General features: G+C 33.1%; 1 protein-coding gene across 1 annotated transcript in view; it reads right to left on the reverse strand.

Annotated features, from left to right (window-relative positions):
• Window positions 1-26,819, reverse strand: part of LOC101975769 (phospholipid-transporting ATPase ABCA3) — a 130,027-nt gene that overhangs the window by 64,955 nt on the left and 38,253 nt on the right. The window contains exons 6-11 of the mRNA XM_078024246.1: window positions 22,207-22,323; window positions 21,746-21,863; window positions 17,053-17,226; window positions 12,663-12,844; window positions 10,799-10,933; window positions 6,486-6,615 (exon numbers count right to left, since the gene is read on the reverse strand). Coding sequence (XP_077880372.1) covers window positions 6,486-6,615; window positions 10,799-10,933; window positions 12,663-12,844; window positions 17,053-17,226; window positions 21,746-21,863; window positions 22,207-22,323 — 856 coding nt within the window. The remainder of the gene's footprint in view (window positions 1-6,485; window positions 6,616-10,798; window positions 10,934-12,662; window positions 12,845-17,052; window positions 17,227-21,745; window positions 21,864-22,206; window positions 22,324-26,819) is intronic.

The raw sequence follows: 26,819 nt of genomic DNA on the forward strand, positions 1-26,819 counted from the left end.
TTTCTTTATCCATTCACCAGTTGATGGACACTTAGGTTGTTTTCCATTTCTTCACTATTTTGAATAGTGCTGCAAGAAACATGGGAGCACAGATGTCTGACAGATTGAATTCATTTTCTTTGGATACATAACCAGTGATATTTCTAAATCATATGGTAGTTTCATTTTAATATTTAAAGGAATATCCATACTTTTTTCTATAATGACTGCATTAGTTTACCTTCCTACCAACAGTGTAGTAGTGTTTTGATAAGCCCATTCTTATTGGGGGGTGAGGGAATATCTTGTGATTTTTTTATTTGTCATTTTTCTGATACCTATTGACCATTTTATGTCTTCTGAGAAATGTCTATTTAAGACTATTGCCTATTCTATAATCATATTGCTTAATTTTTGCAGTAAAAAAAATTTTGACATTTCATATACATTCTGTATATTGACCACCTGTCAGACAAATACTGTGCAAATATTTTCTCTTTAGGATGCCTGACTTTAATAACTGTTTCCTTTGCAGAGCAAAAGCTTTTTAGTGTGATGTAATCCTATTTCTATATTTTGCTTTTGTTTCCCGTACTTTTGGGGTCTTGTCTAAATTTTTTACCCATTCCTAAAATATTTTCTCCATGTTTTCTTCTACTATTTTCATGATTTGGGTCTAACATTTAAATATTTAATCAGGTTTGAGTTGATTTTGGAGCTGATGAGAGATAGGGGTTCTGTTTTCATTCTGAATCAGTTGGCTTGAGATGCCAACTGATTGTACATCTATTCTGTTCCATTGGCCTGTTTTTATGCCAATGCTATATTGTTTGGTACAGTTTTGTAGTGTATTTTGACCTAAGGTAGTATGAAATCTCTCATTCTTTTTTTTCCCTCAAGATGGTTTTGGCTACTTGGTGTGTATGTGTATGTTTGTGTGCGCGCACACGTGTGCATGTGGTTCCATACAAACTTTAGGGTTGTTTTTCCTACATCTGCAAAGGATGTTGTTGCTATTTTGAAAGGTATACTATTAAATATTTACATCACTTTTGCAAATATGGACATTTTAAAGATACTGATCCTCCCAATACAAGAACACAGTATGTCTTTCCACTTTTATATGTCCTCTTCAATTTTTTTTTTATTTTACAATTTTCACTGTAGAGATCTTTGGATTCTTAGGTTAAATTAATTCCCAGGTATTTTCATAACTATTATAAATGGAATTTTTAAAAATTCTTCTTTCAAATAATTCACTTTTCATGTACAGAAATGGTACTCAGTTTTGTTTGTTGATGTTACACCCTGAAATTTTGCTGAATGTGTTAGTTCTAGTAAATTTGTGGCAAAATCTTTAGTGTTTTCTACATTAGATAAATTATCCACAAATGTGAAAAATCTGGCTTCCTCTTTTCCAGTGTGGATATCCTTTTATTTCTCTTACTTGAACACTTTAATTAGGATTTTCAGTTCTAGTACATTCAATAAATTCATAAACATGTTCATTCTTGTTCTAAATCTTACAGAAAAAGCAAAGCTTTTAGCTTTTCCCTATTCAGTGGGATATTAGCTGTTGGCTTATAATTAATGGTCTCTATTATATTGAAACATGATTCTTATATACCTAATTTGTTCAGAGTTAATACCTTTTCTGTATTAAGATTATCATATAGTTTTTCCTTCATTCTGTGTTGATTCATACTTATTAATTTGCATATACTGAACCATACTAGTCTCCTTGAGAAGAGTCCCACTTGATCTCAGTGAGTAATTTTTTTTAATGGGCTGTTAGATTCACTTTGCTGATATTTTATTGAGGATTTTTGCATCCATGTCCATGAAGGATATTGGCTTATAGTTTTCTTTTGTTGTTGTTATTGTGTCCTTGTTTGATTTTGTTATCAGGATAATCCTAGCTTTATAGATTGTGTTTGGAGGAGTTTTCTCCTCTTCAGGTTTTGGAAATTAATTTAAGAAGAAACGGTATTAGTCTTCTTTAAATGTTTGGTAGCACTCATCAGTGAAGCTATGTCATCTGGGGCTTTTTTAAAAATAAGAGTCTTCATTTCTGGTTCAATCTTATTACTTGGTATTGGTTGGTTCAGATTTTTTCCCACTTTTTCATGATTCACTCTTGGTAAGGTGTATATGACCAAGAATTTGTCCATTTTTTCTTCTAAGTTACCAAATTTGTTGGCATACAGTTGCTCAAGATGACCCTGTTTCCATGATTTGCTAGAAGGACTCACAGAATTCAGCATGCAGTCATACTCATGGCTAAATTTATTATAGCTTAGCAGGAAGCATGTGGGACAAACTCTGGAGGAAACCTGGTACATAGTTTTGAATCTTTTTCCAGTACAATCATACAAGATATATTCTTCCAACAATAAGTTTTAACCACACATTTTAGTGTGTGCTCAAATTATGTATACCAGAGAAGAAAATTAGAGGCCCAGCATCCAGGTATTTTATTTGGGATTGATCATATAGGCAGGCAGCTTCTGTCTAGCACATATACAATTTCTAGATCCCTAGAAGGAAAGCAGGTATTTAGCATAAATCACATTGTTCATGCAAACATGTTGAGCCCTGTGAACAACTCTTATTAGGTAATTGTATAAACCCTCCCCTAATCTGAGTTCCCAGGTGCTAGCCAAGGGTCATTCTTACAAACAGGCCTTTCTAAGAGTAGTCATCTCAGGGCTATTATGTCAAATTTTCTTGCATGTTTGATGTGAATTCTTATTTTAAAATAAATCTTTCTGAAGACAAACTAAGAAAAAGAAAAAATGGTATATATATATATTATATATATATATATATATATATATATATATATATATAATGAAAAAGGAAATGCTTTCTGCCCATTTCTCAAGAAAATTGAGATGAAAGTATAATTTACATAAATTTTATCAAATACTTTTTCCACAGTGGGGTCCCAACTCATACCAAGGACCACATGAAAGCTAGGGGAAAATTAATCTTCTTTTATACATAGAATCTATTTTAATAATACTAACCCTAATATTTATAGCTATAAACGATGTGTCTACACAATATCTTTAATTAATTAATTTATTTTTATGTGGTGCTGAGGATCAAACCCAGGGTCTTACCCATGCTAGGCAAGTGCTTTACCGCTGAGCCACAACCCTAGCCCCTACATATTTCTTCATGAAGACTCGTTTTTTTATTTAGAACAAAAGATAAATCAAAATTAATTTTTATTCCATGATTTCTTATGAAGAGATAGCTATAAATGTTCAGCTACTATAAGAAGAAGAAATTTTTTAAAGAACTAATAGCTTTACCTATTAGTGTTATCAGATAATTCAAATAAAAAAAAGCAGTTTTAATATTGGCTTATTTTGTTCATCAATTTAATGAAATAAAAAGGTTTTGAAAGTTTGTTCTGTTGAAGATGAATATGTAATATTATTATAGATATTATATAATAAGTTCAGTTAAAAGGCTCAATATATAAAATAAAGTTATTTTCTTTTGAGATGGGAGATATGGTTACAAATCTTGGTGAAGCAAAGCAATGTGGTTCTTTATATTAAATACCATTATTTAAAGTCAAATTCAGAATAAAATAATACAACTGTGTGTTGAGGATTTACAAAACTCAAATTCAGCAAACATGTACTTGCTATCTGCTTTGTATAAATCACTGTAGGGTGTTTATAAAAATTAACAGAACTGTAATATCACTGTAAATAGTAGAGTAAGGAAATCCAGGACTCTAACCCTTCACACAAAAAAAAGACTTATATATTGATAAAACCTGACAGAATCAACTTTTGCAGAACTCTGGGATCTAATAAAAAATATAGAAACCCCAAAAATCTTTTATTTATTTATTTTTATTGGTACCAGCAATTGACCTCGGAGGCCCTTAACCACTGAGGCACATCCCCAGTCCTTTTCTGTATTTTTATTTAGAGACAGGATAACACTGAGTTGCTTAGTGCCTCACAGTTGCTGAGGCTGACTTTGAACTCGAGATCCTCCTATCTTAGCCTCCTGAGCCACTGTGATTACAGATATGCATGACTGTGCCTGGCCCAGGAAAATCTTAATGAAGAAAAATTCTGCTGGATTGAGGTAGGAAAGTGCATTTGTCATTTTCAATTTCTAAATTGCCATCTCCCAACCCCAAGATCAGAAGTAGCAATAAAGACAGCAGGCCATAAACAAAATAAATTTGTTTGTAAGTGCCAAAGGAAATAATACGATCATTATTCTCAGAGAACTATGGGAAAACTTATTTTGCCCAACTTGAAATATCCCTGGGATGAGGCAACTTCCTGGGTGGCGTGTCCCCAAATATTTAAAGGTCAATGGATTATCTGAAGTAAGTTAGGGGAAGAGACAGAAGTTTGGAGAAGCAAACAGACTTAAAAGTCTGGGAAAATAAGGCTGGGGAAAAGATACAAGGGAGAATTAGGAGTCCTATGTAAACTGAGAAATTCAGACATCTGTATATGTACACACGGCTGGACACATGATAAGAAAAGGTCTGATAAGAAGGCCTTAACTCTTATTGCTGACTGATATTCAGACTCTACTCAAGTTGGAAAGGAAAGCTAGCGTAGAAGACAAATGGCTTTTCAAGGCAATGAAGATGTGCTACAAAGAGGGGCAATATGCAAAGACTGTGAGACTAACCCCGCCATCCCTGCCCCTACCCTCTTTCTCTGCAGACTTTTCAGGTGATCTTACACTAGCTTACCAGGCTGGGGACATGGCTGTGGTAGGGTGCTTGCCCAGCTTATACAAGGCCCTGGGTTCAATCCCTATTACTACAAAACAACAACAAACAACAAAACAAAAACCCACTATTTCACTGCTAAGACAATAGAAAACAGACGACATTTATCATGCACAACAAAAAATGAAGACATCAAAGAATTTAGAAAAGTCACCAAATAAACAAACAACAAAACCCATTGGCAATCCCCAGCGTAAAGGGAGATCTGATTTTCAGGGTTGCCATACTATTTGCAACTTTCACAGCCCAGTTGTGCTAAAGTAGAGGGCAGGCAGCCTCTGTCTATCTGAGAGACCAAAGAAGATACCCAGAGATGGAATATGAGATATAAAGTTTACTGAAAATATTTATAGGAACGGTTCAGTGATAACGAGCTAGACAGATTCTTTACCATAAAGTTCAATGGTGACAGACTGGACGGATGCACCTTTGCTCCACAGTGTCTCTACTGACTCACTGGAAAGTAGTACCTCCTTTCCTTCCTGATGTTTTTTCCAGGGGCAGCTGCCAGGGTGAGCGCTTCCCTCCCATGGTTCTCTGATTTGCACCAGTCGCCACAGGGAGAGGGTTTTTATAAATTAGACTACAGAAGTAATGCATCATAATTTTTTTTTTAGTTTGCTTTGTTCCTTCTTTGACCAGCATCCCAAGGAGCAACTGTCTCCGTGTGTGTGCAAGAATGCAGCTTTCGGCAGATAACACTCACCTGCCCTAATTCCCAGCACACATGAGAGAAAGCCAGTGTCCTTCAAGATAATATGAATCTGGACATTCTGGTCCATACGTGTTCTCATTGTCCCCTTAACTTGTCCCTTTAACCTTCAGCCAATTCCAATGAAGAGAAGGCCATCAATAAATACATGTACACAGAAGAATGCATAAGGCATTTTTAGATTACAAGTGTATTGGTTTCCAGTGGCTGCTGTAACAAATTACCACAAACTTGGGGCCTTAAAATAACATAGATTTATTCTATCATAGTTCTGGAAGCCAGAAGCTTAAAATCCATGCCACTGAGTCAAAATAAAGGTGCCAAAAAGACCATGTTCCCAATAGAGGATGTAGAGGAAAATCCATTCCTAGCCTCTTGCAGGGTTTGGTGGCCATTGGCATTCCTTGGCCTGTGGGAGCATCACCGTCTGTTTCCGTTGCTACACAGCCTTCTCTCCTCTGTGTTTCTTCTGCTTTTCAGCCTGTTATGTTGCTCTGCTTCTCACTTTCAAGAACACTAGTGTTTGCACTTGAGGCACACCAAGATAATGTAAGATCATCTAACAATTTTTAATCATACCTGCAAAATCTTTGCCTTATAAGGTGGCAGGCACAGGTTCCAAAAATTAGGATATGAACATACATTTGGGGACCATTATCTTTAAGGACAACTTCCAAACATATATAAAAATGGAATGTGATAATACATGTAGAAACATTTAGTCAGTGGAAAGGATACTATGCTGATTACAACTCTGGCAACGATTCACCTAACAATTATGTGACATCGATTATAAAGCAATTCTTAAAAAAACAGAATTATAACTGAGGTTCAGGAGGAATTTGAAGATAAGAATTGTTATTTTTCATTGTTTCTTGCCTAAAAATTATGAACATTCGAGTTGACTCACAAAGAGAAACTCAGTCTCACTTGATGTCACTATCAAGAATTACATAAAGCCTCAGAGCTTGGTCCACTGTATCTTTACCACTGGTGACCCTGAATACATACCTGTAAGGATGGATAAGGTGGTGGTCTTTCCTGCCCCATTAGGTCCTAGAAGAACAGAGATCTGTCCCTCATAGAAATTCAAAGACAAGTTTTTCACTGCTACTACAGTAGCATCCCCAAGTGTGAATTCCTATAAAAAAGCAAATACTAGCTTTATATTTATTACTGTTACTTATAAAGGACAAGAGTTTTAGTCAGATCATTAATGTAAGGATCATAGGAAATTTTAAAAATAGATTGAATAGTGAAAGAAATAAATAATACTTAGAAGCAACACATGAATAGTCCTTCAAGTAGGTTTGCATATTCTTCCAAACAATCTCATTCAGTCACCCTTTGTTCCAGTTACCATCTTGAAGTTGATTAAGTCACTGTCTGCTCTGCGCAATGTCTTTCGATGTTGTAGGTTTGTCTGCTGGAAACCTATCATGCTTCATTGTTCTACGAACAGTCCAAACTCTACTCATAACCATACCTGGAAATGTATTCTTCCTGCTATGTTCTTTATCTCCAGGAGGGGCACCATTATATACCTAGATGTACACACCAGCAACTGGGGATTGACTTTCCTTAGACATCACTCTATATTTCACCTATTAAAATGCATCAGTCACTAATCACTCCTGATCAATTCATTCATTTATTCAATAAGTAATTGTCAAATGCTTGCTAGGTGGCAAAAATTATGTAAAGTACTATGAATACATTTATGAGCCAGATAGACGTGGTACCTGCTTTAGCAAAAACAGAAAAATAGGCCTGCACACACATACATAGATATATACCTAAAGATATATGATTAGACATTTACTAAACACTAGCCAAAGATGTTACTTCATATAAGAAAGTAAGTTTCTCTCAAGTCCTACACTTTTAAAGCTAAAAGCCAAAATTTAGCATGCTTAACTGATGTTAACAGTCTGCTCCAACATATAGCACAGTAGTAGAGCGCTCACCTAGCACATGCAAGGCCCTGGGTTCAATCCTCAGCACCACATATAAAAAAATAAAACAAAGGTATTGCATCCAACTACAACTAAAAAATAAATAAATTTTTAAAAAGACATTGGAAGTGGTCACACTCATTCTCATTGTTAGGGGAAAAAGGCTTTAAAAAATTATCACTTCTTAGATCCATGAGAAAAATTAAGTTCACAACGCAAACTATGCATCAAAACTGAAGAGGCAGATAAATACAAAGAATTACAGTTTCCTGGGAAAAAAGGTCACTAGGGCCAACAATTTCTAGGAACATGTAAATGGTAACTGACAAATTGCTGGACACTTTGTGTAAACTAATTTGAAGAATTAAATATTCCTGTGGGCTCTGTCTAAGGAGATCTGCACATTTTCTTTAGTTTAACTGCCAAAACCCCCAGTGGTTTCTCATGGTGAAGATTAGGGGAAAAAATAATTTCCTGTTTCCAGCAAGCAGCTAAAAAGTGTTCTGTTCTCTATAAAACAAAATGCCTGTCATTGAAGAAAACAAGTTTATCAGAGCCTAACAAACAGGCAGAGAAGAAAAATGTTTCTAAGGATCCATTAAGAGAGAAAAGATAACCTAAGGATCAGGAGGACATATTTGCAAATTATAAATCTGATGATGGTGTAGCATTCACAACACATAAAGAACAATTACAAATCAACAACACAAAGGTGCCCAATTAAAAATTGGCAAAGTACTTGAATAGATGTTAATACAAAGAAATACAAAATGACCAAGGAATATGGAAATATGATTATTATTAATAGTTTTTAAGGAAGTATGAATCAAAACCAAAATTAAATAGTATTTCCCACCCACCATGATGGTTTATAATTTTTTCAAATTAGGAACTATAAAGGAAATAAATTAAAAAAAGGTGACAGTATCTTGTGAAAACAAAAGGGAGATCCCTCAAGTAGAGAAAGGGGACCATGGAGAGAGGAGGTAAAAGGAAAGGGAGATGCAGAGGAATGAAATTGACAAAATTATACTGTTACATTGTGTGCATGAATTTAACAAATCCCGCTGTTATGTATAATTATAATGCAGCAATAAGAAGTTTTGGCAAGTGGTAGCAACACTGAAATTCTCATGAAGTGTACAACAGTATATCCATTTTTGCAGTCAAGCAAAATAATTTGGTGGTTCTTCACTAAAGTTAAAAACGGAATTAATATATGACCCAGAAATTTCAGTCTCAGGAACAAATCAAAGGAATTGAAAACATAAATTCAAATAAAAACATGTACAACGATGTTCAAAGCAGCACTATTCACAATAGTCAAAAGGTGTAAACAATCTAAGTATCCATCAACTGATGAATGGAAAAAATAGTGTGGTAAAAACTTACAATGAAATGTTACTCAGCCACAAAAAATGAATGAAGTCTGATCAGTGCTATAACATAAACCAACCATGAAAATATGCTAAGTGAAAAAAGAGTGAGACACCAAAGATCTCATTTTATTTTTCCATTTACATAAACTATCCATACTAGGAAAATTCATAGAAGAAGGCAGATTAGTGTTTTCCAAGGTCAGAGGGAAGGAAAAAATGGTGAATGCTTGCTTAATGGGTTGGTCTTTCCATTAGAGATGATTAAAATACCCATATTCAAATGGTCATGGTTGCAAAACACTGTGATTGTACTAAATGTCACTGAATATATACTCTAAAATTGTTAAGATAATAGATTTCATGTTACATCTATGAAGATTTCTAATCTTCATTGCTAACTGCTTTATTTTTAAAATAGGCATGTATGTTTAATTATATTAAATATATATTTTGATATCTAATAATATGTCTACCCTTTTTTCTAGTGGTGAATTAACTAACTGAAATTCAAATTTTAAGTAGACCTTGTAGTCCAGACAGTTACTCCCCTGTCATCATGTAATATCCATTTTACATATTGATGAAGTACATTTGCTAATATATTGTCTAGAATTTTTATATCTATGCTCATGAGACAATTTGGTTACTGAATTTTATCTTCTTTTAATGATCTTATAAGGGTTTCTTAACTAATTGTTAAACTATATGGAAGATTCATCAATGAGGGTAACTATTCTAAAGCAATTCAGTTGTTATAAGATAGATTTTTCTTTTTTCTATGCTTCCTTCTGCCAATTTTGGTAAGTTATGCTTTTAAATTTATTATTACCTTTCACATAATTATCAAATGTATTTACATGAATGTTTCTAACACTTTATTACTTGTTAATATCTGTAAGATCCACTGCATCTTATGTTTTTCAAACTTGATATTGATAATTTTGTATTTTCATTTTTTCTTGAATGTCTTTTTTAGGAGGTATCCATTTTATTGGTCTTTCCAGATAAATGACTTATGTTAATTTTTCTTTATTTTTTATCTTCTTTATCTGTGGTGTCTAGTTTTCCCTTACATTGCCTTCTTTCTTTATTTGGATTTAGTTGCACACATTTTGTTTCATATTATTCATTTCAAAATATGTTCTAATTTCTAATATCCTCTTTTCTTTAATAAACATTTGAGATTTTCTAATTATTTTTTCTTTTACTCTTTTTTAATATATATATATTTTTAGTTGTGGGTGAACCTTTTTTTAAATTTTTTAAATTTTTTCTGTTACTGGGGATTTAATTCAGGGGCACTTAACCACTAATCCACATCCCCAGCCCTATTTTGCATTTTATTTAGATATAGGATCTCACTGAGTTGCATAGCACCTCACTTTTGCTGAGGCTGGCTTTGAACTCGCAATCCTCCTGCTTCAGCCTCCTGAGCAAATGAGACTATGTTTGAGTTTAATTTATGCTGAGAAGTACTTTATGGATAACCTATGATCTTTTAAAAAATATTCCATATGTACTTGGTGAATAATGTGCTTTCTGCATTTTTAATGTTATGCATCAATTAGGTCATTTAAGTTAATCATGGTTTTTCATTATTTATATACATATTTATATACTTACTAATTATCCTATTTCTCTGATATTCTTTATATTTTCATATTTTTGTGCCCGTTAAAGCATTTTAACATATTAATCATTATTATAACTTTGTTTGCTAGCACCAATATTTATATCATATTCTAGGTTAAAATCTTTTATATGTTGTTAACTCTTGGTTACTGGTCACAATTTTGTACAACTTCAGATACCTAGTCATTTTTTTTCTTTTTTTCATGCATTTTGTATAAAATAACTATGGCAACTTATTTTGTATGTGATGCTAAGGATAGAACCCAGTATCTCACACGTGCTAGCACTGTGCTACAGCCCCAGCCCTAGAACATTAACTTTTAAGTCTATCAAGAAACCGAGACCTGTAAAACAATACCTTCCGCAAGTGTTGAATCCTGATTCCAGTCACTAAACCAACAGGTTCAGGTTCAATATAATCACTTGGCAATATATCAGAAATTTCGCTAATATCTTGACTCTCTAATGGTGGTTCCCCACACCAGTAGGATTTCTAAAAGAACAAAAACATCATAATGTCACTGAAAAATGAAGTGGCTTATGACTTGAAAACTCTTTAGCTCACATCACTCTGGTATTGAGATGGGTGATAGCAGATAACATGAAACTAAATTTAGAAATTTCATCATTATAAATGGTTTCATCATTATAAATTTGGAAGTAAATTGTTTATAATATTAGTTCCTAAAACATAACCACAGAACAAACATGCTATTTAAAATGCTGTCATATATGAAGAGAGACAAAAAGAAATCACCACAAAATGGCACACTAAAATGTACTATGTCACTCTGAATCAGGTCTATTTGGATGTGAGATCTATAAATGAGCCTTTCAATAAATCTATGATGTCAAAATTATTTTCATAAAATATTTCTTAAAATACATTATTTGTCTTTTCTTCTGTGTTGACATTTTCACCAAAGGAATAAAAGCAATGGTAGGTAAAACTGCTGGTGCTTTAATACAAATCAAAATGCAAGCACAAAACTATACTACACAGTCATTTTTTTCTTCACCACTAAGGTACTAACAGGAAAATAATCTGTTTCACTTAATTACATACTTGATGAAGAATTTAAAATAACCTATTAAGTCTTAGTCCTTTCAGATGGCCAACAAAAATGTTCAATATTACTAATCATTAGGAAAATGCAAACAAAAACAAAGAGACATCATCTTACCCACTTATGTGGATATTACAATAAGTGCAAAAATAACAAAATGCTGGTGCATATGCATAGAAAAATAAATTCCCATACATAATTTTGGGGAATATAAATTAGTGTAGCCATATGTAAAGCATAAAGTTCCTCAACAACAGTACAATCAGAACTATATATGATTAAGCAATCCCAGCACCATTCATATTAGCCAAGATATGGAAGCAACCAAGCTTTTCCATTGATGGATGAATAGATAAAGAAAATGTGGTTCATTCATAATGTAATGTTATTCAGTGGTAACAAGGATGAAATCTTGTCATTTCTGACAACAAGGGTGGAAGTGGAAGATATTATATTAAGTAAGATAAGCCAGGCACAAAAAGACACATGACCTATATTTTCACTAATATGTAGAAGCTAAAAATAAGTTGATTCCATAGAAGTAGAGATTAGCAAAATGGTCACTAGAGGCTAGAAAAAAATGTGGAGAAGGAGGAGGAGGCAATAATAGGTCCCCAATACTGGTAGACAGGATAAATAAGTTCTAGTGTTCTACAGCATAGTAGAATGAATCTAGTTTACAATAATTTATTGTATACTTTATAAAGAACTAAAAGAGAGGAGTTCAAAGGTTCTCAAAACAAAGAAATAATAATGTTTAAGGAGATGAAAATACTATTTACTATGGTTTCATCATTATATATTATATATGTGCACTGAATTATTACACTGTTTCCTATAGATATGCACAATTATTATGTCAAGTAAAAAAGAAAAAATAGAAGATATATGGCATAATTCATCCCTAGGGCCTATGAGAAAACCATCATGTATTCATTCAAATGGGACTTCTTTTGAAAAAAAATCCTTTATTATATTGTACATGTTACAAAGTTAACTCATAATGGCTTTAGTCAAGAAGGAAAAAAACGTATCAGTACAACAAGGTAAAGCACCAAGGGGAGGATGTCAAATGTAATGGTGTTCACTCATCTATAAATGAGGTGCGTAATAAGGGCTGGGGTTTCTTTAAATAAAAGAAACATTAGAACTCACCTCCAAGAAAAAGTTCCATGGCTTGGGCACACCATACTTCCCTGGAAAAACAGCATCTACATACCAGGTCACAAGGGCATAAAGGAAAGCAGTAACTAAAAACATTCCCATAATGTGGGCCAAAGTCAAGTCATCATCTGGGCTTTCTTTTAAGTAGAAGTTATCCCAATTAGCACCAAACCCTGAAATATAACAGGAGATAGTTACTTCAGATGTCCAACAGAGACTAGAAAAATTACCCAGCTGCTTCATAATGAAATAATAAGGAAAAATGCACTAATATTCTCTAGAGACAGGTACTGACTCTCTGCTATTTACTGATATCTTTATATTTAGATTGCCCAAGTGAAATTAAACAATGATGTAAGAGGTTTTCTCTACACCAAAACCAACTCAAAGTTAATAGTGATAAACAAAAATAATAATTAAAAAAAAGGTAAGACTCAAAGCAGTGAGCAGAGCCACGGGTTGCAAGGCAGCCCTCTCTCTCTGTTCTCCCTGAGGCTAATCTTAATTGAAATAACCAGGAAGATATATAAATGTCCAAACTGCAATAAAATCAAAACCAAGAGTCAACAAGAATTTCTTCACCTTGATAGGCTTTACAACAAACAACTCTAATGTCAACTTTGATCATAAAAATGACTGTTCAACTTGAACTGCAATTGTTAATCCAACAGCCAACATCGTGCTTTGATTCCATTTGAATGTATTTCATCTAACGGTTTAAAGCATTAATTGGAATTAAATCCTCCTATCTTTATTATCCTAGCTCTAGTTTATACTTGCTTCTCTTACCCCCTACTCATTCTCTTGCATTATTTGCTACTGTCTTAAATATACACCATTCATCTATTTCTCCCTTCTACCTTGGTGTAAATTATTCTTGTATTTATCTTTCTCTTGGTCTCTTTTATTTTTTCCTTTCTGTCTCTCTTTCCCTCTACTTTCTGCCCAATATTTTCCTCCTCTCTTTCACCTCTCACTTAAGGTTGTAGTGAGTTTACTAAACTTAGAAACTAATTTTTTGGCTTATCCCAGAACTATATTGCATTATAGGATTATATCTGAATATGAAGAACTATGGAGAACAATTGGCACCACAGCTAAAAAAAAGGACATTCTTCTCTTTGATAAGGTGAAGGTGAAAGAGAGAGAGTCTCAGTTTAGCGCAGAAGCCTGCAATTTGCAGACATACAGCCTAAATAAATCAAAGACCTGGAGTATGAATGAACAGCAAGCTATTTTTAGAGAAGGAGTTCACTGCATCTCCTATTGAACTCTGAATGGCTAGAGTCAGGAGCTATCTTGAGAACAGTCCTATTGTACTACTCTGGGAGCCCAAAATCCAAGCATATTTATATCTCTGCCCCTGTGTTGCCTGGGCAGGTGATGGCCTCATGAGACCATTTTGACTCAGGGGAGAGACTCTGACACAATTCCTGACTCAAGGTGAAGAGGAGGATCCACTCTTTGAAATCAAAAGATCAGGGAACCTCCTCTGAGGCCAGAGATGGGACCAGTCACATTTGGTTTCACATGGGAGCCAAAAACCAAAATAACCTATTCAATGAATGGGCAAATGAACTGAATAGATACTTCTCAAAAGAAGAAGTACAAATAAACAAAAAGTATATTTAAAAAGTTCAACATCTTAGCCATCAGAGAAATGCAAATCAAAAATACAATGAGATTCCATCTCACTTCAGTCATAATGGCTGTCATCAAGAACACAAATAATAATAAATGCTGGCAAAGATGTGGGGGAACAGAAAGTCTTACACACTGTTGGTGTAAATTTAAATTAGTAAAGACAACATAAAAAAACAGTATGGAAGTGGCTGGGGTTGTGGCTTAGTGGTAGAGTGCTCACCTAGCACATGCAAGGCCCTGGGTTCAATCCTCAGCACCACATAAAAATAAATAAAGGTATTATGTCCCATTACAACTAAAAAATAAATATTTTTTAAAAATAGAGTGAGACAGAACCACTCCGTTTACAATGTCATCAAAATAGCATGGTTAGAGACACATTTAAACAAGAAATGCAAGCCTGACTCCTATGACACTTTGCTGAAATAAATTAAAGACCTAGATAGGAGGCAATATGGCCTGTATTCCTGGATTCAAAGACCTGTTAAGAAAAGCAATACTACCCAATGCAGTCTACAGACTCAAAAATCCCAATAGCCCTTTTTGCAGAAATGAAAAAACTGATATAATTAAAATCCATAATCAATTGACAACTCGGGTGCTTAAATTCACAGAACTTTACACTCCAAAAAGAGCAATTTTACTGAATATAATAATATTTCAAAAGACCTGAGGAAAAGACAAAGGAATATGATGAAAATCTTGATGTCAATAATTTTGACTTATTTGTAATGGACAAATTCTATACAAGACACATGCTATTAAAACTTGTTCAAGGAGAATAAATAACCTGAATATTTCTAAGTAAAAAAAAGTCCCACAAATAATACTACAGGACAACTTAAAAAATTTACCCTTTATGATATACCTACAAAAACACAAAAATACATATGCAAAGGATAAGCCCATTTCATGTTTGTTCTAACAGAAAAATACCATCAGGTACCATAGCACAATGTATCAATGTTGTGATCACAAGTAGACTGCACAGATAATGCTGTTCCCAGAAGATTATGATGTAGCTGGAAAATGACTATCATCTAATAGCATCAGAGCTATTCTAACCTATAATGCAATTCACCACTCATGTGGTGTTGCCAGCGCAAAGAAACCTGCTACCCTGTACAACACATACAATTATGTAGAGTACATATTTGATCATGATATTTAATAAATGACTATGTTACTAGTTTAAATATTTATTATACTATATATTTTTATCATTTTAGAATGTACTCCTACTTACAAAAAACACATTTTCTGTAAAATCATGTGCCATGATACACTGGCAGAAGCCTCAAATGTATCAGAGACCACGATGAGTGATGGATCAATGTCATCTAGGTTTGTCTAAGTTTGTTCTATAAAATTTGCACAAGGATGAAGTCAACTATTGATGCAGTATTCTGACTGTATTCCCATCATTAAGGGATACGTGATCATATTATCAATTTCCTAAATGTCCATATATAGTTTAAATGAATACAGCATATCCACACAATGTATATGTAAAAATAATGAAGAAAATATATATGTAAAGTCATATGGAATTATTTATACAATATGTTGTTAGAAAAAAGCAAATTGCAAAGAAATATACAGTACAGTACCATTTTTTACAAGAAGAAAGTAAGTAAATAAGTATATATATAAAACTGATATATTTTTAAGTGAAACACAGAAAGGATAAACTACAAATAAGTAAGAGTAGTACACATGTGTGGGATGTAAGAGCATGAGGAGGGAATGACGCTAAACTGATTATTCTATTATGTTTCTACTTTTTAAAAACTGCAAAATTACATATTCATAAATTTACATTATGTTAATGATGAGGGAGGACTAAAAAGGAGTATAAATAAAAACAAAGGTACCTATCCCTAGTTCAAATAAATAATAAAACCACAGTGGAAGTACAAAGAAGACACGGCCAACATTATGTTTGAACACAATATTTCAAGTACAAACTCAGAATAAGTACAAAGTATTTGCTGTTCACAGTAGTATGGATTAGTAGTTGTGTAATTACTTCCTAAGTACTGCAAAACTGAGCAAATAAGCAAATCGATTGAGAATGGTAAGAGTCAAGTTTCTCACAGCTAGAAAGGAAAATAAAATATGGAATGGGGAAAAGCTAGGAAGAAGCCTCTAGGTTGGACTGGAATTAGATGTAACAAAGAACTCACAGAGGTTAATAAGTGGATATCAACCATGGTGTCTTAACCTCAGCACTGACATTTAGAGCTGTATAATTCTATGTTGTGGGTGCTTTTCAGAACTTTGCAGTATATTTAGTAGCATCTCTGGCTCTTGCCCACTTGATGTCAGTAGCACTCCTCAGTCATAACAACAAAAACTAAAAAAATCTCCAGATATTGCCATTATCCTTCAGGTGGCAAAATTAGCTCCAAAAGGAGAACAGTGATAAAGATAAAACATAGACATATGTATTCATGAAAGTATAAAATAACTAATATATCACTTATATTACTGTGCTTATTATTTATACTATTTTATTTATATTTGCATGCATGTGTGTATATTATATATATATACAATACACAATATATACATAAAATGCACAAATATAATTTTATGATAAATACCATAATACAAAAAAATAGTTACAAAACATAAAACCATCCCTTATCTGTTACTCCACCACTGACCCCAAATCATTGCCCTTTCTTTCTGGGAATCAAAACATCTAAGGCAGTTTTACAATGGACAGACTCACCCTTCATTTCCAGCTTGCATATTTTTTCAGTCCCCAGACCTAATGCAGTATTTGTAATGAGACAGATGGCCAGCTTCTCACTAAGGCTCATTTCATTATATCTTCTAAGGAACACTAAATATGGAAGGAACGTGATAAAATGGAGGAAACTTGCAATAGAAGTAGCCAAAGAAGCTGAAAAGTTAGACGGAAAATATAGTTAGTTGACTTGAGCTAAAGAAGCCTAAAACACAAATTTTCTCATTTTACTACACAGAGATTTATAACTTCTACAAAAGAAGGTAAATCATCTTGCTCAAATCATCTTGGCATCTAGCGCAGTGCTTAACAGGGTAAGTGCTCAATAAATGTTTTTGCTTAAATGAATAAGTTTAGGAAGAAAATTTCTGGAATTTATCCTTCTATTACTTATGCAATTATCATGAATATTTAATCACATGAAAAAGTACTTATTTTTGTTTATTTAAATTTTCTTCCTCATTTTGATCATGACTACCTCTTCTAACAAACTTGATTACTCTAGTACACTAGTATTCCCATCATAAGAATATGTCTACATGATTTCCTTGAATTTTAAAATTTTGGTAGATAAAAATGAAAAACTTGGTAGTATTTTTTATACATACTTTTAGTCTACAATACTTCAAATACCTATTCCCGATGACATAGAAGAACATCTAAAACAGACAACAAAATTATAGTTTCCTATAGTTTAGAACTGAAAAATCCTCCAGAAGCCCAGTCTTAAAGGCTTGGTGCTAGGCACGTGGCACCTTTATGAGATGAAGCCTTATTGCGGGAAGTGAGGTCATTGGGGGCATGCCTTTGAAGGGGACATTGGGACGTTGGCCTTCCTCTTCCTCTCTCTCACTTCTGGCCATGAGGAGGTTTCCTCTACTGTATGCTTAATACATGTATTCTTCATATATGTCCTTGGGATAATGATGTCCATCACATTCCACCACCCTTTCTAATCCCCTGTCCCCTCCCTCCCTCCCACCTGTCTTCCCTAACTAGAGCAAATTGGTGTGGCCAATATGGAAAGCAATATGGAGATTCCTTGGAAATCTGGGAATGGAACCACCATTTGACCCAGATATCCCTCTCCTCAAACTATACCCAAAGGACATAAAAACATCATACTACAGGGACACAGCCACATCAATGTTGATAGCAGCACAATTCACAATAGCTAAACTGTGGAGCCAACTAGATGCCCTTCAGTGAATTAATGGATTAAAAAAAATGTGGAATTTATACACAATAAAATTTTACTCAGCAATAAAAGTGAATAAAATCATGGCATTTGCAGGTAAATTGATGTTTATAGTCTTTTGAATGTTCTGTTAGGTTAGGAGCAGTTTTAGGTTTACAGGAAAACTGTAAACTCTCCTCTACCTCAACATAGCATTGCTCTATTTTTGACATCTTTCATTGGTCTGTTACATTCATTAAAATTGATGAATCAATATTAATCCAGTACTACTAACTGGTCTATAGTTTAAATAAAGGTATACTCTTTGTTGTATGGTGTAGGGGGTTTAACAAATGCTTAATGTCAAGTATTTATTATTATAACATCATGAACAATAATTTTAGTGCACTATTTTTGTGAAATCACCGTTTGCTTCATCTCTTCATCTCTCTCCCAAATTCCTACAAACTACTACTTGTTTGATGTTTTTCCTGCCCAACAGTTTCCCCTTTTCTAGAATTAATATATTATGTTATGTTTGACTCCTAGCTATCCACTCCTACCTATGCATTCTGAAGAATAGCCAAAAGGTGGAACAATAAAAATATCTACCAATGGATGAAGGCATTTAAAAATGTGGTATATCCATAGAACAGAGTATTATTTGGCCATAAAAAAGAAATAAAGTATTGATACATGTTAATCATACATGAACCTCAAAAACATTCTAATGAAAGAAGCTAGATATAAAAAGTCACTGTATAATTCCATTTAGTTAAAATATCTAGAATAAGTAAATCTGTAGAGACAAAAATAGGTCACTGGTTGTGAGGATCTGCTAGTAAAGGGAATGAAAAGTGACTGCTTATTGCACACAGGGTCTCTTTTGGAAATAAGGAAGATGTTGAGTTAGAAGTGATAGTTGCATAATATATTGAATGTACTAAATGCCACGAAAACATACACTTTAAAATAGTCAATTTTATTTTGTGCTAATTTTACCTCAAAAGCAAAACAAAACCTCAACAAAAACTGAACAATCCATTTATAAAGTAGGCAAAAGATCTGTACAGATATTTTACCAAGGAAAAGATATGAATGGCTGATCTGATAAGAATGTGAAAATTTTTCAACATTAACAGTCTTTAAAAAATTTAAATTAAAAACACAATAAGATATTACCATATACTCAGCATAATAACTATAATTAATATATAGATAGTACAAAATATTGGCAAAGATATAAGGGACTGGAACTCTCATTCACTGCTGATAAGAATAAATATAAGGTATATCCATTTTGGAAGACATTTTTTAAAATTTTTAAGTTAAAATATGAATTTACCTCATATTCCAGCAATTTTACTTCTATGAGAAATGAAAATATCTGTATGTCAATAATCATAGGAGAAATATTCACAGGCTGAGGCAGAAGCACTGTGAGTTCAAAGTCAGCCTCAACAAGTTAGGAAGGCAGGCCCTAAGCAACTCAGTAAGACCGTGTCTCTAAATAAAAATATAAAAATAAAAAATAAAAAATAAAGCAGAGGCTATAGATGTAGCTCAGTGCTTAAGTGCCCCTGGGTTCAATTCCCAGTACAAAGAAAAAAAGAAAAGAAATTTTAAAAAGAGAATGAAACAACAACAAAAACCTGAAAATAATCCGATGACAACTATTGGCTGAATGGATAAGCAACCAAAATGTGGTATCTCTATACAAGGAAATATTATTCAGCAATTAAGAAACATTGTATCATCCATGTAGAATGTGAATGAAGTTGAAAACATATAAAGTGAAACAATTCAGACACAAGAGTATATATTTTGCCATTCCATATATACCAAATATTAGTAAATTAAAACTATTATGAGATATTTATCATGCCCCCAAATATGCAACAAGTTTTGAAAGAGTTACCAAAAAATATAAAACAATAGAAGCACTGATCTGCTGCTAGGAAGACTGCAAAATTGTACAACCACTTTGGAAACAGTTTGATATGACCTACTAAGGTAACATGTAACACTCTATGATAGACTAGAAAAACTCTTGCATATCTGCACTGGCTAACATATACAAGAATGCTCATATTAGTATTATTTGTAATAATACTAATAATAGTAACTAACCAGAAACACCCCAACTATACATCAAGTATAAAACAATAACTGCACAATACTAAGCAGCAGTAAAAATGAAACCAGCTACCCATAACTATATGGAGGAAGCTCAAATTGTAAGCCTGAGCTATATAAAAATCATTAAAAAATTTCACCAAAATTAATTAACACACTATTTAATTATAGAAGCAATCATGCTATAAAGAAGAGTAAATCAGAATATCAGTTATTACTATCAGATAAGGACATACAAAGCAAGTACTAGCAAATTTCTATGTTCTAATATAATAAATGAGGCTATGATGGTTATAAAAAATCTGAAAGGGCTTATAAATCTAGACAAACTATATGCAAACTCATCTGTGGAAAAATAATAGAATGCTATCAATTTATGTGTAGGTTATCCTACACATAAATAAATAAATGTGATTTTATTCTTTAGTCAAAAAAGTTAATTAAAACAGGAATCATAAAGAAACAAAATACTTTGGATATGTAAGTACATTTTTGTAAGTAAAGGGCTAGAAGAATAAAGAAACATTGTGGAGCTTACAAAATACAAAATTTTCTATACACACACACACACACACACACACACACACACACACACACACACATATATATATATATATATATATATATATATATATATATATATACATATATATTCCTACTTGGAATTTCTATATGCTGATCATATCCACTGATGTTCTTCACACAGAAACCATACTTTTCATATTTTTGTAATACCTATGGATTGTCATTTTTTTATGGAAGTCGATAAGTTGACACTCTACTTTGAAAGAACAAATTGAGAGCAATGTTCTAGTGATAACAATAAAAAAGTCTTTACCATAATACAATTGTATTTGTGACAGCTAAGAGAAGGTATTATGCAGTTTATCACATAAGATATAAAAATACAAAAGTGAAAAAGGTGAAGATTTGTTATCTTCTTTAAAAAATAAGTGACTACAAAAAATGGCTACTAAACAATTACCTCTATAAATTCCCCAACTAGTACAATCTGAATTAGACAGAAAGGGCAGAAAAACAATTCTCTTTGGGGTTTTTTGTTTGGTTGTTTGGTTGGTTTTTACTGTTGTTGTTTGTATATTTGACACTGTTCAAGGTACACCATAAGTGATCCAAAGATTTCAGTAAGTGAATAAATACACATTTCTATATGAACCTATTTTAGTAGATCTTTGCACTTCTTTTTAGATCATTTCACATGCATGTATGATATTTGACTTTTTAGTTAGAAAGTAAGCAGAACCTACATATGAAGTAACAACTAAAGTTTAGAAGGAGCTCACAAATAAAATTCTTAGTCAAAACACTCAGGCTCTTTCACAAAAGGAGCTGTAGACTCACATTTATTGAAGAATGTGGAAATCATAAAGCCAAACATTATTGAGACAATGGCATAAAACAGGAAGAAGACAAAGAGTAACATCACGTCACTGTGTTGGAGGACTGTCTCATTTACAATCTAGTAAAACAATCAGAAAGGTAGTTCAGTAACATTTTAAGAGATGGCAGAAAACAGGGAGGTGAAGGAACATATCAAACATTTAGTGGCCCTAGTAAAATAGGTTACACAGCTCATTGAGATGGAAATTAACTGAATAACTCATTTCTCACAGAAGGGTCTCTCATATAGGTGTACTGTTTGATTTACTATGAGACTAAAGCATCTTCTGAGCTTCCATAGTGGAGTCAGTGAAAAACACATTTACTTCTCTGAAAACAAAAGTTTGCCTATCACACAATTTCTGTATCCTTCTCAAAGTTTTTTTTAGCTTGTAGCATGCTCCATTCAAATAGATACTTGCCTTGTAAAATAACAGTATACAAAGTATAATGATGACTATTGCATATAAGAATAAGAAAGTAATGAAATACGAAGACCAGAGCATAGCATTACTCAGTCCTATCATGAGCTGGTACTCCTGTGAGAGAATACAAACCAAGTGTCATGAAAAACAGTTTGTAGATTTCAAAATGCATTCACATGTATTATGTGATTTAATTCCTACAACAACCTATATAAGTTAAATATCATCCCCATTTTACAGAGTATGAAATCATGGTGCAAAAATACCCAAATGACCTGATCAAAGACATCCACAAAGTGAGAGGCAGTGCTGTGTCTGCAACTCAGAAATTCTGGGTCCAGTTTTTCCCCAATACCTTGCCAGTTCTGGTTCTGACACAAGAAACACTTTAAACTTTAAAATCAAAAAAATAAGACTTCCTTTCTTTTCATTATTTTCTGTTTCCACGAAGGAATAAACCTTCTTGGTTTATTCAACACCACTTCTTGGTATAAAGCATTTTTCTTGATACTTTATGTACATCAGAGTTTCCAAGTCATAATTTTGTTGACATTTTAAAATAATTTTTTGTTATGGGAGGCTACCTTATGCAGTGTAGGATCTTCAAGAGCATCCTTGGCTTCTACCCACTAGGTTCCAGTAACAACTCTCCTAGTCATGATAAATGTCCCCAGACATTGGGAGCAAAATTGCCCCAAAGTGAGAACAGCTGCTGTGGAATAAATGCTACTCTTGTCCCACCAGATAAAAGTTAGAAAGTAAGATCCTTTGTTTGGCTGTTTGTTTCTGTGACGAAATACTTGTAAAGAACACCTTAGAGAAGGAAAGATTTGCTTTGGCTCACAGTTTCAGAGGCTTCAGTCCATGGTCAGTTGGCCATAGTTTTGGGCCTGAGGTGAAGGAGAACATGTCTGGCATTCAACTAAAGAATATTATGTCCCAAAAACAGCATTCCAGGTGGGCCCATCATTTCTCCCATCTAGTGTTCACATTCTCGTGTGGTCCCTTTTGCTGGAGTTTTAGAGTTTAAATCAATGGAATTTGGCAAGAGTAATGAAATGTCGTTTCTGTGATTATGTTACATAGGATTATGGCACTTGACTCACTTTGAGAAGCTCTCCTTGGCTGTATTTGGATGCTGTTAGACATGCTGCCCATATGTAAAGTCACTGAGGATAATATCTGGCCAACAACTAGAAAGAAACTAAAATGTTCAGTTCTACAACTTTAAGGACCTAAATCTTAAAGCTTAAACCAACAACCACATGAGTTTAGAATAAAAAATTCTTCCCCTATTCAGCCTCAGATTCTGAGTCCACACTATGGATGATACCTTGACTATATCTTTGCACAAAACCAATGAAGTTGTACCTGATCCAACAGAAAGAACTTGTAAGATGAATGAGAGCTGTTTTAAGCTACTAAGCTGTGTGATATTATATGACAACAAATAATATAACAGTTATGCAAAGAAGTAGAAATATTACCCACAATGAGAAGAAAAATCAATCAGAATTGACATAAAATGTGCAATTTATAGAAGCAGAAAATAAGGATATCAGAAGTTATGACAACTACATTCAATCTGTTCAGTAAGTATAAGAAAATGAAATAAGAGACATGAGAGATAAAAATATTTGAGATGAAAAATACACTAGGTTATATTAATATATTAAATGCTATAGAAAACTAGTAATATATTAAAAATATATTAACACAGATGATCCAAAGTCATTGAAGAAAAAATTTAAAAAACTAAATAAATAGAAAGGCATGCTGTGTTCATGATTAGAAGATTCAACACAATAATCTAACACATGTCAATCCTTCTCAAATTGTACTATTGATTTAACAGAAATTTTACCAGACACCTAGCAAGTTATTGACTAGATATGAACAGACTGATTCTAAAAAATATGTGTAAAGGCAAAGGAATGAAAAATTAAAATTAATTTTCAAATGAAGAATTATTGGAGTTGAAAGAATCACATTACCCTAGTTTAAGTCTTTCTCTCCCTTCCTGCTCCTCCACCTCTCCCTCTCCCTCTCCCTCCTCTCTCTCTCTCTCTCTCTCTCTCTCTCTCTCTCTCTCTCTCTCTCTCTCTCTCTCTCTCTCAATCAGAGATAATACAACTTTGGATACCCTGGACACCCAGCTCAATGATGGAAAATAGAATCCAGAAATAGATCTCATCAATTTGGCCAGATAATTTTTTTAATGGAGACATGATAGTTTTATTACACTTTGTCTACTATTGAATAAGATTTGAAACTTTTTAATTAATTTTTTTATTTATATATGACAGCAGAATACATTACAACTCATATTACACATATAGAGCACAAAGTTTTCATCTCTCTGGTTGTATACAAAGTATATTCACACCAATTCATGTCTTCATACATGTTCTTTGGATAATGATGACCATCACATTCCCCCATCGTTTCTAACCCCATGCCTCCTCCCTTTCCCTCCCACCCCTCTGCCCTATTTAGAGTTCATCTATTCCTCCCATGCTCCCCCCTCCATACCCCACTATGAATCAGCCTTCTTATATCAGAGAAAATATTCAACATTTGTTTTTGGGGGGGATTGGCTAATTTCACTTAGCATTATCTTCTCTAACTCCATCCATTTACCTGCAAATGCCATGATTTACTCTATATTATTGCTGAGTAATATTCCATTATGTATATATACACCACATTTTTTATCCATTCATCTTCTGAAGGGCATCTAGGTTGGTTCCACAGTTTAGCTATTTTGAATTGAGTGCTATAAACATTGATGAGGTTTTTTAAAAACAGATGATTTTTTAAAATGGTACAAAAATAACTAAACAGTCTTTTCAACAAATTACACTAGGGTATTTGATCATCCATAAAGAGTCTCAACTTCAACCTCAAGGCTTAAGGGGGAAAAAGTCAAAACGGAAAATGTTTCTAAAAGGAAAACCATATAACTATACATTTTATGGAAAAAAATCTTTGTGATCTAGGGTTAGATCAAAAAGGATATGAATTACAAATGACACTAAAAACACAAACTTGATGAACTGTATTTAATCAGAATCAAAAACATTTGCTCTGCAAAAGACACCATTATGAGAATAAAAAGATTTAGATTAGATTAAAAGATACAGATTGAAAATCACATATCTCACAGAGCTCTTGAACCCAGAATAGATAAATAATTTTCTAAACTCTACAGTAAGAAAATAATCTATTGAAAACAGAGCAAAAGATTTTATCAGACTTTTCACCAAAGCAGAGATATTCATGGCTAATAAATTAGCACATAAAGAAATTCAACATAATTTTAGATCAGGAAGATGCAAATTAAAGTCACAATGAGATACCAATATACACTTTTGGAATTATTAAAATAAAAAAATACCAAGTGCTGAGCAACTGAATCTCTCATACACTATTCATAGGAACTCAAAATATTAAGACCACTCCTGAAAACAGTCTAGCCAGTTCTTATACACTAAAATACATACTTATACATTATCCAACAATCTAAAACTTCCCTTTTTTATTTATTCTGCAAATAGGTATATATTTGTGTCCACACAAAAGGAATATGAGAATGAAACTTTAATTATATTGCCAATAACTAGAGACAACCAAAATGCTTTTCAGGGGGGACATGATAAACAAATTATAAAACACCCATACCATGGAATACTACTCAGCAATTACAAACAATAACTTGAACAATCTCAGCAGTATTATGATGTGACATAAGAAATCACAAAATATTATATACTGTATGATTCCATTTACATAACATTCTAGAAAAGACAAAATTGCAGTGATGAAGAACAGATCAGATGAAGAACAGATCAGTGGTTGCCAGGAGATAAATATAATTACAAAGAGCTAGCACAAATGATTTTGGGGGAGGTAATAAAATTATACTTCAAGAGGAAGATGAGTACATGAATCTTTGTAACAAAACTTATAGAACTATGTGCTATTTTCTTTCCCTACCTCCCTTGAAAAAACATGGAATGCAGCCTACTTTTTTTCAGTACTGGAGACTGAACTCAGAGCCTCACACATGTTAGGCCAGCACTGAGTTACATTCCCATCCCCAAACTGGTGAAATCCTAGCCGGGACTTGGCAAGCCAAGTAGAATATTATACCACAACAACTTCCTACTTTTCTTATGTGATTAAAAAAGATATTATCATTAGGACAGGTTATATGAATGACATGAGAACTATTGCATTATTGTAATAGTCCAATACTCAAATATGAAATGACCAAAACAACACAGTGATAAACTTTGCTATAAAATATAACAAAACAGAAATGAAGTGGCTAAATTGAAATGACATAAATGACTTACAAACACAAAAGGATAATTATTGCATGATTTTATTTAAATAAAATTCAAAACCAGGCCAACACTAAAATGGGATTTTAAAAGTTAAGGCAGTGATTACCTTTGGAGAAGAGAAAAGGTTTAATGATATGGAAGGAATACAAGGGTGCTTCTAGGTTGCTGGAAATATTCCACTTTTTGATCAGCATCATGGTTCTATGGGGTGTACTCAGGCTTGATAATTCAGTGATCTACACACATGTGTATTTTGTATGC

The sequence above is a fragment of the Ictidomys tridecemlineatus genome, chromosome 10 (assembly GCF_052094955.1).
Source record: "Ictidomys tridecemlineatus isolate mIctTri1 chromosome 10, mIctTri1.hap1, whole genome shotgun sequence".
Lineage (NCBI taxonomy): Eukaryota > Metazoa > Chordata > Mammalia > Rodentia > Sciuridae > Ictidomys > Ictidomys tridecemlineatus.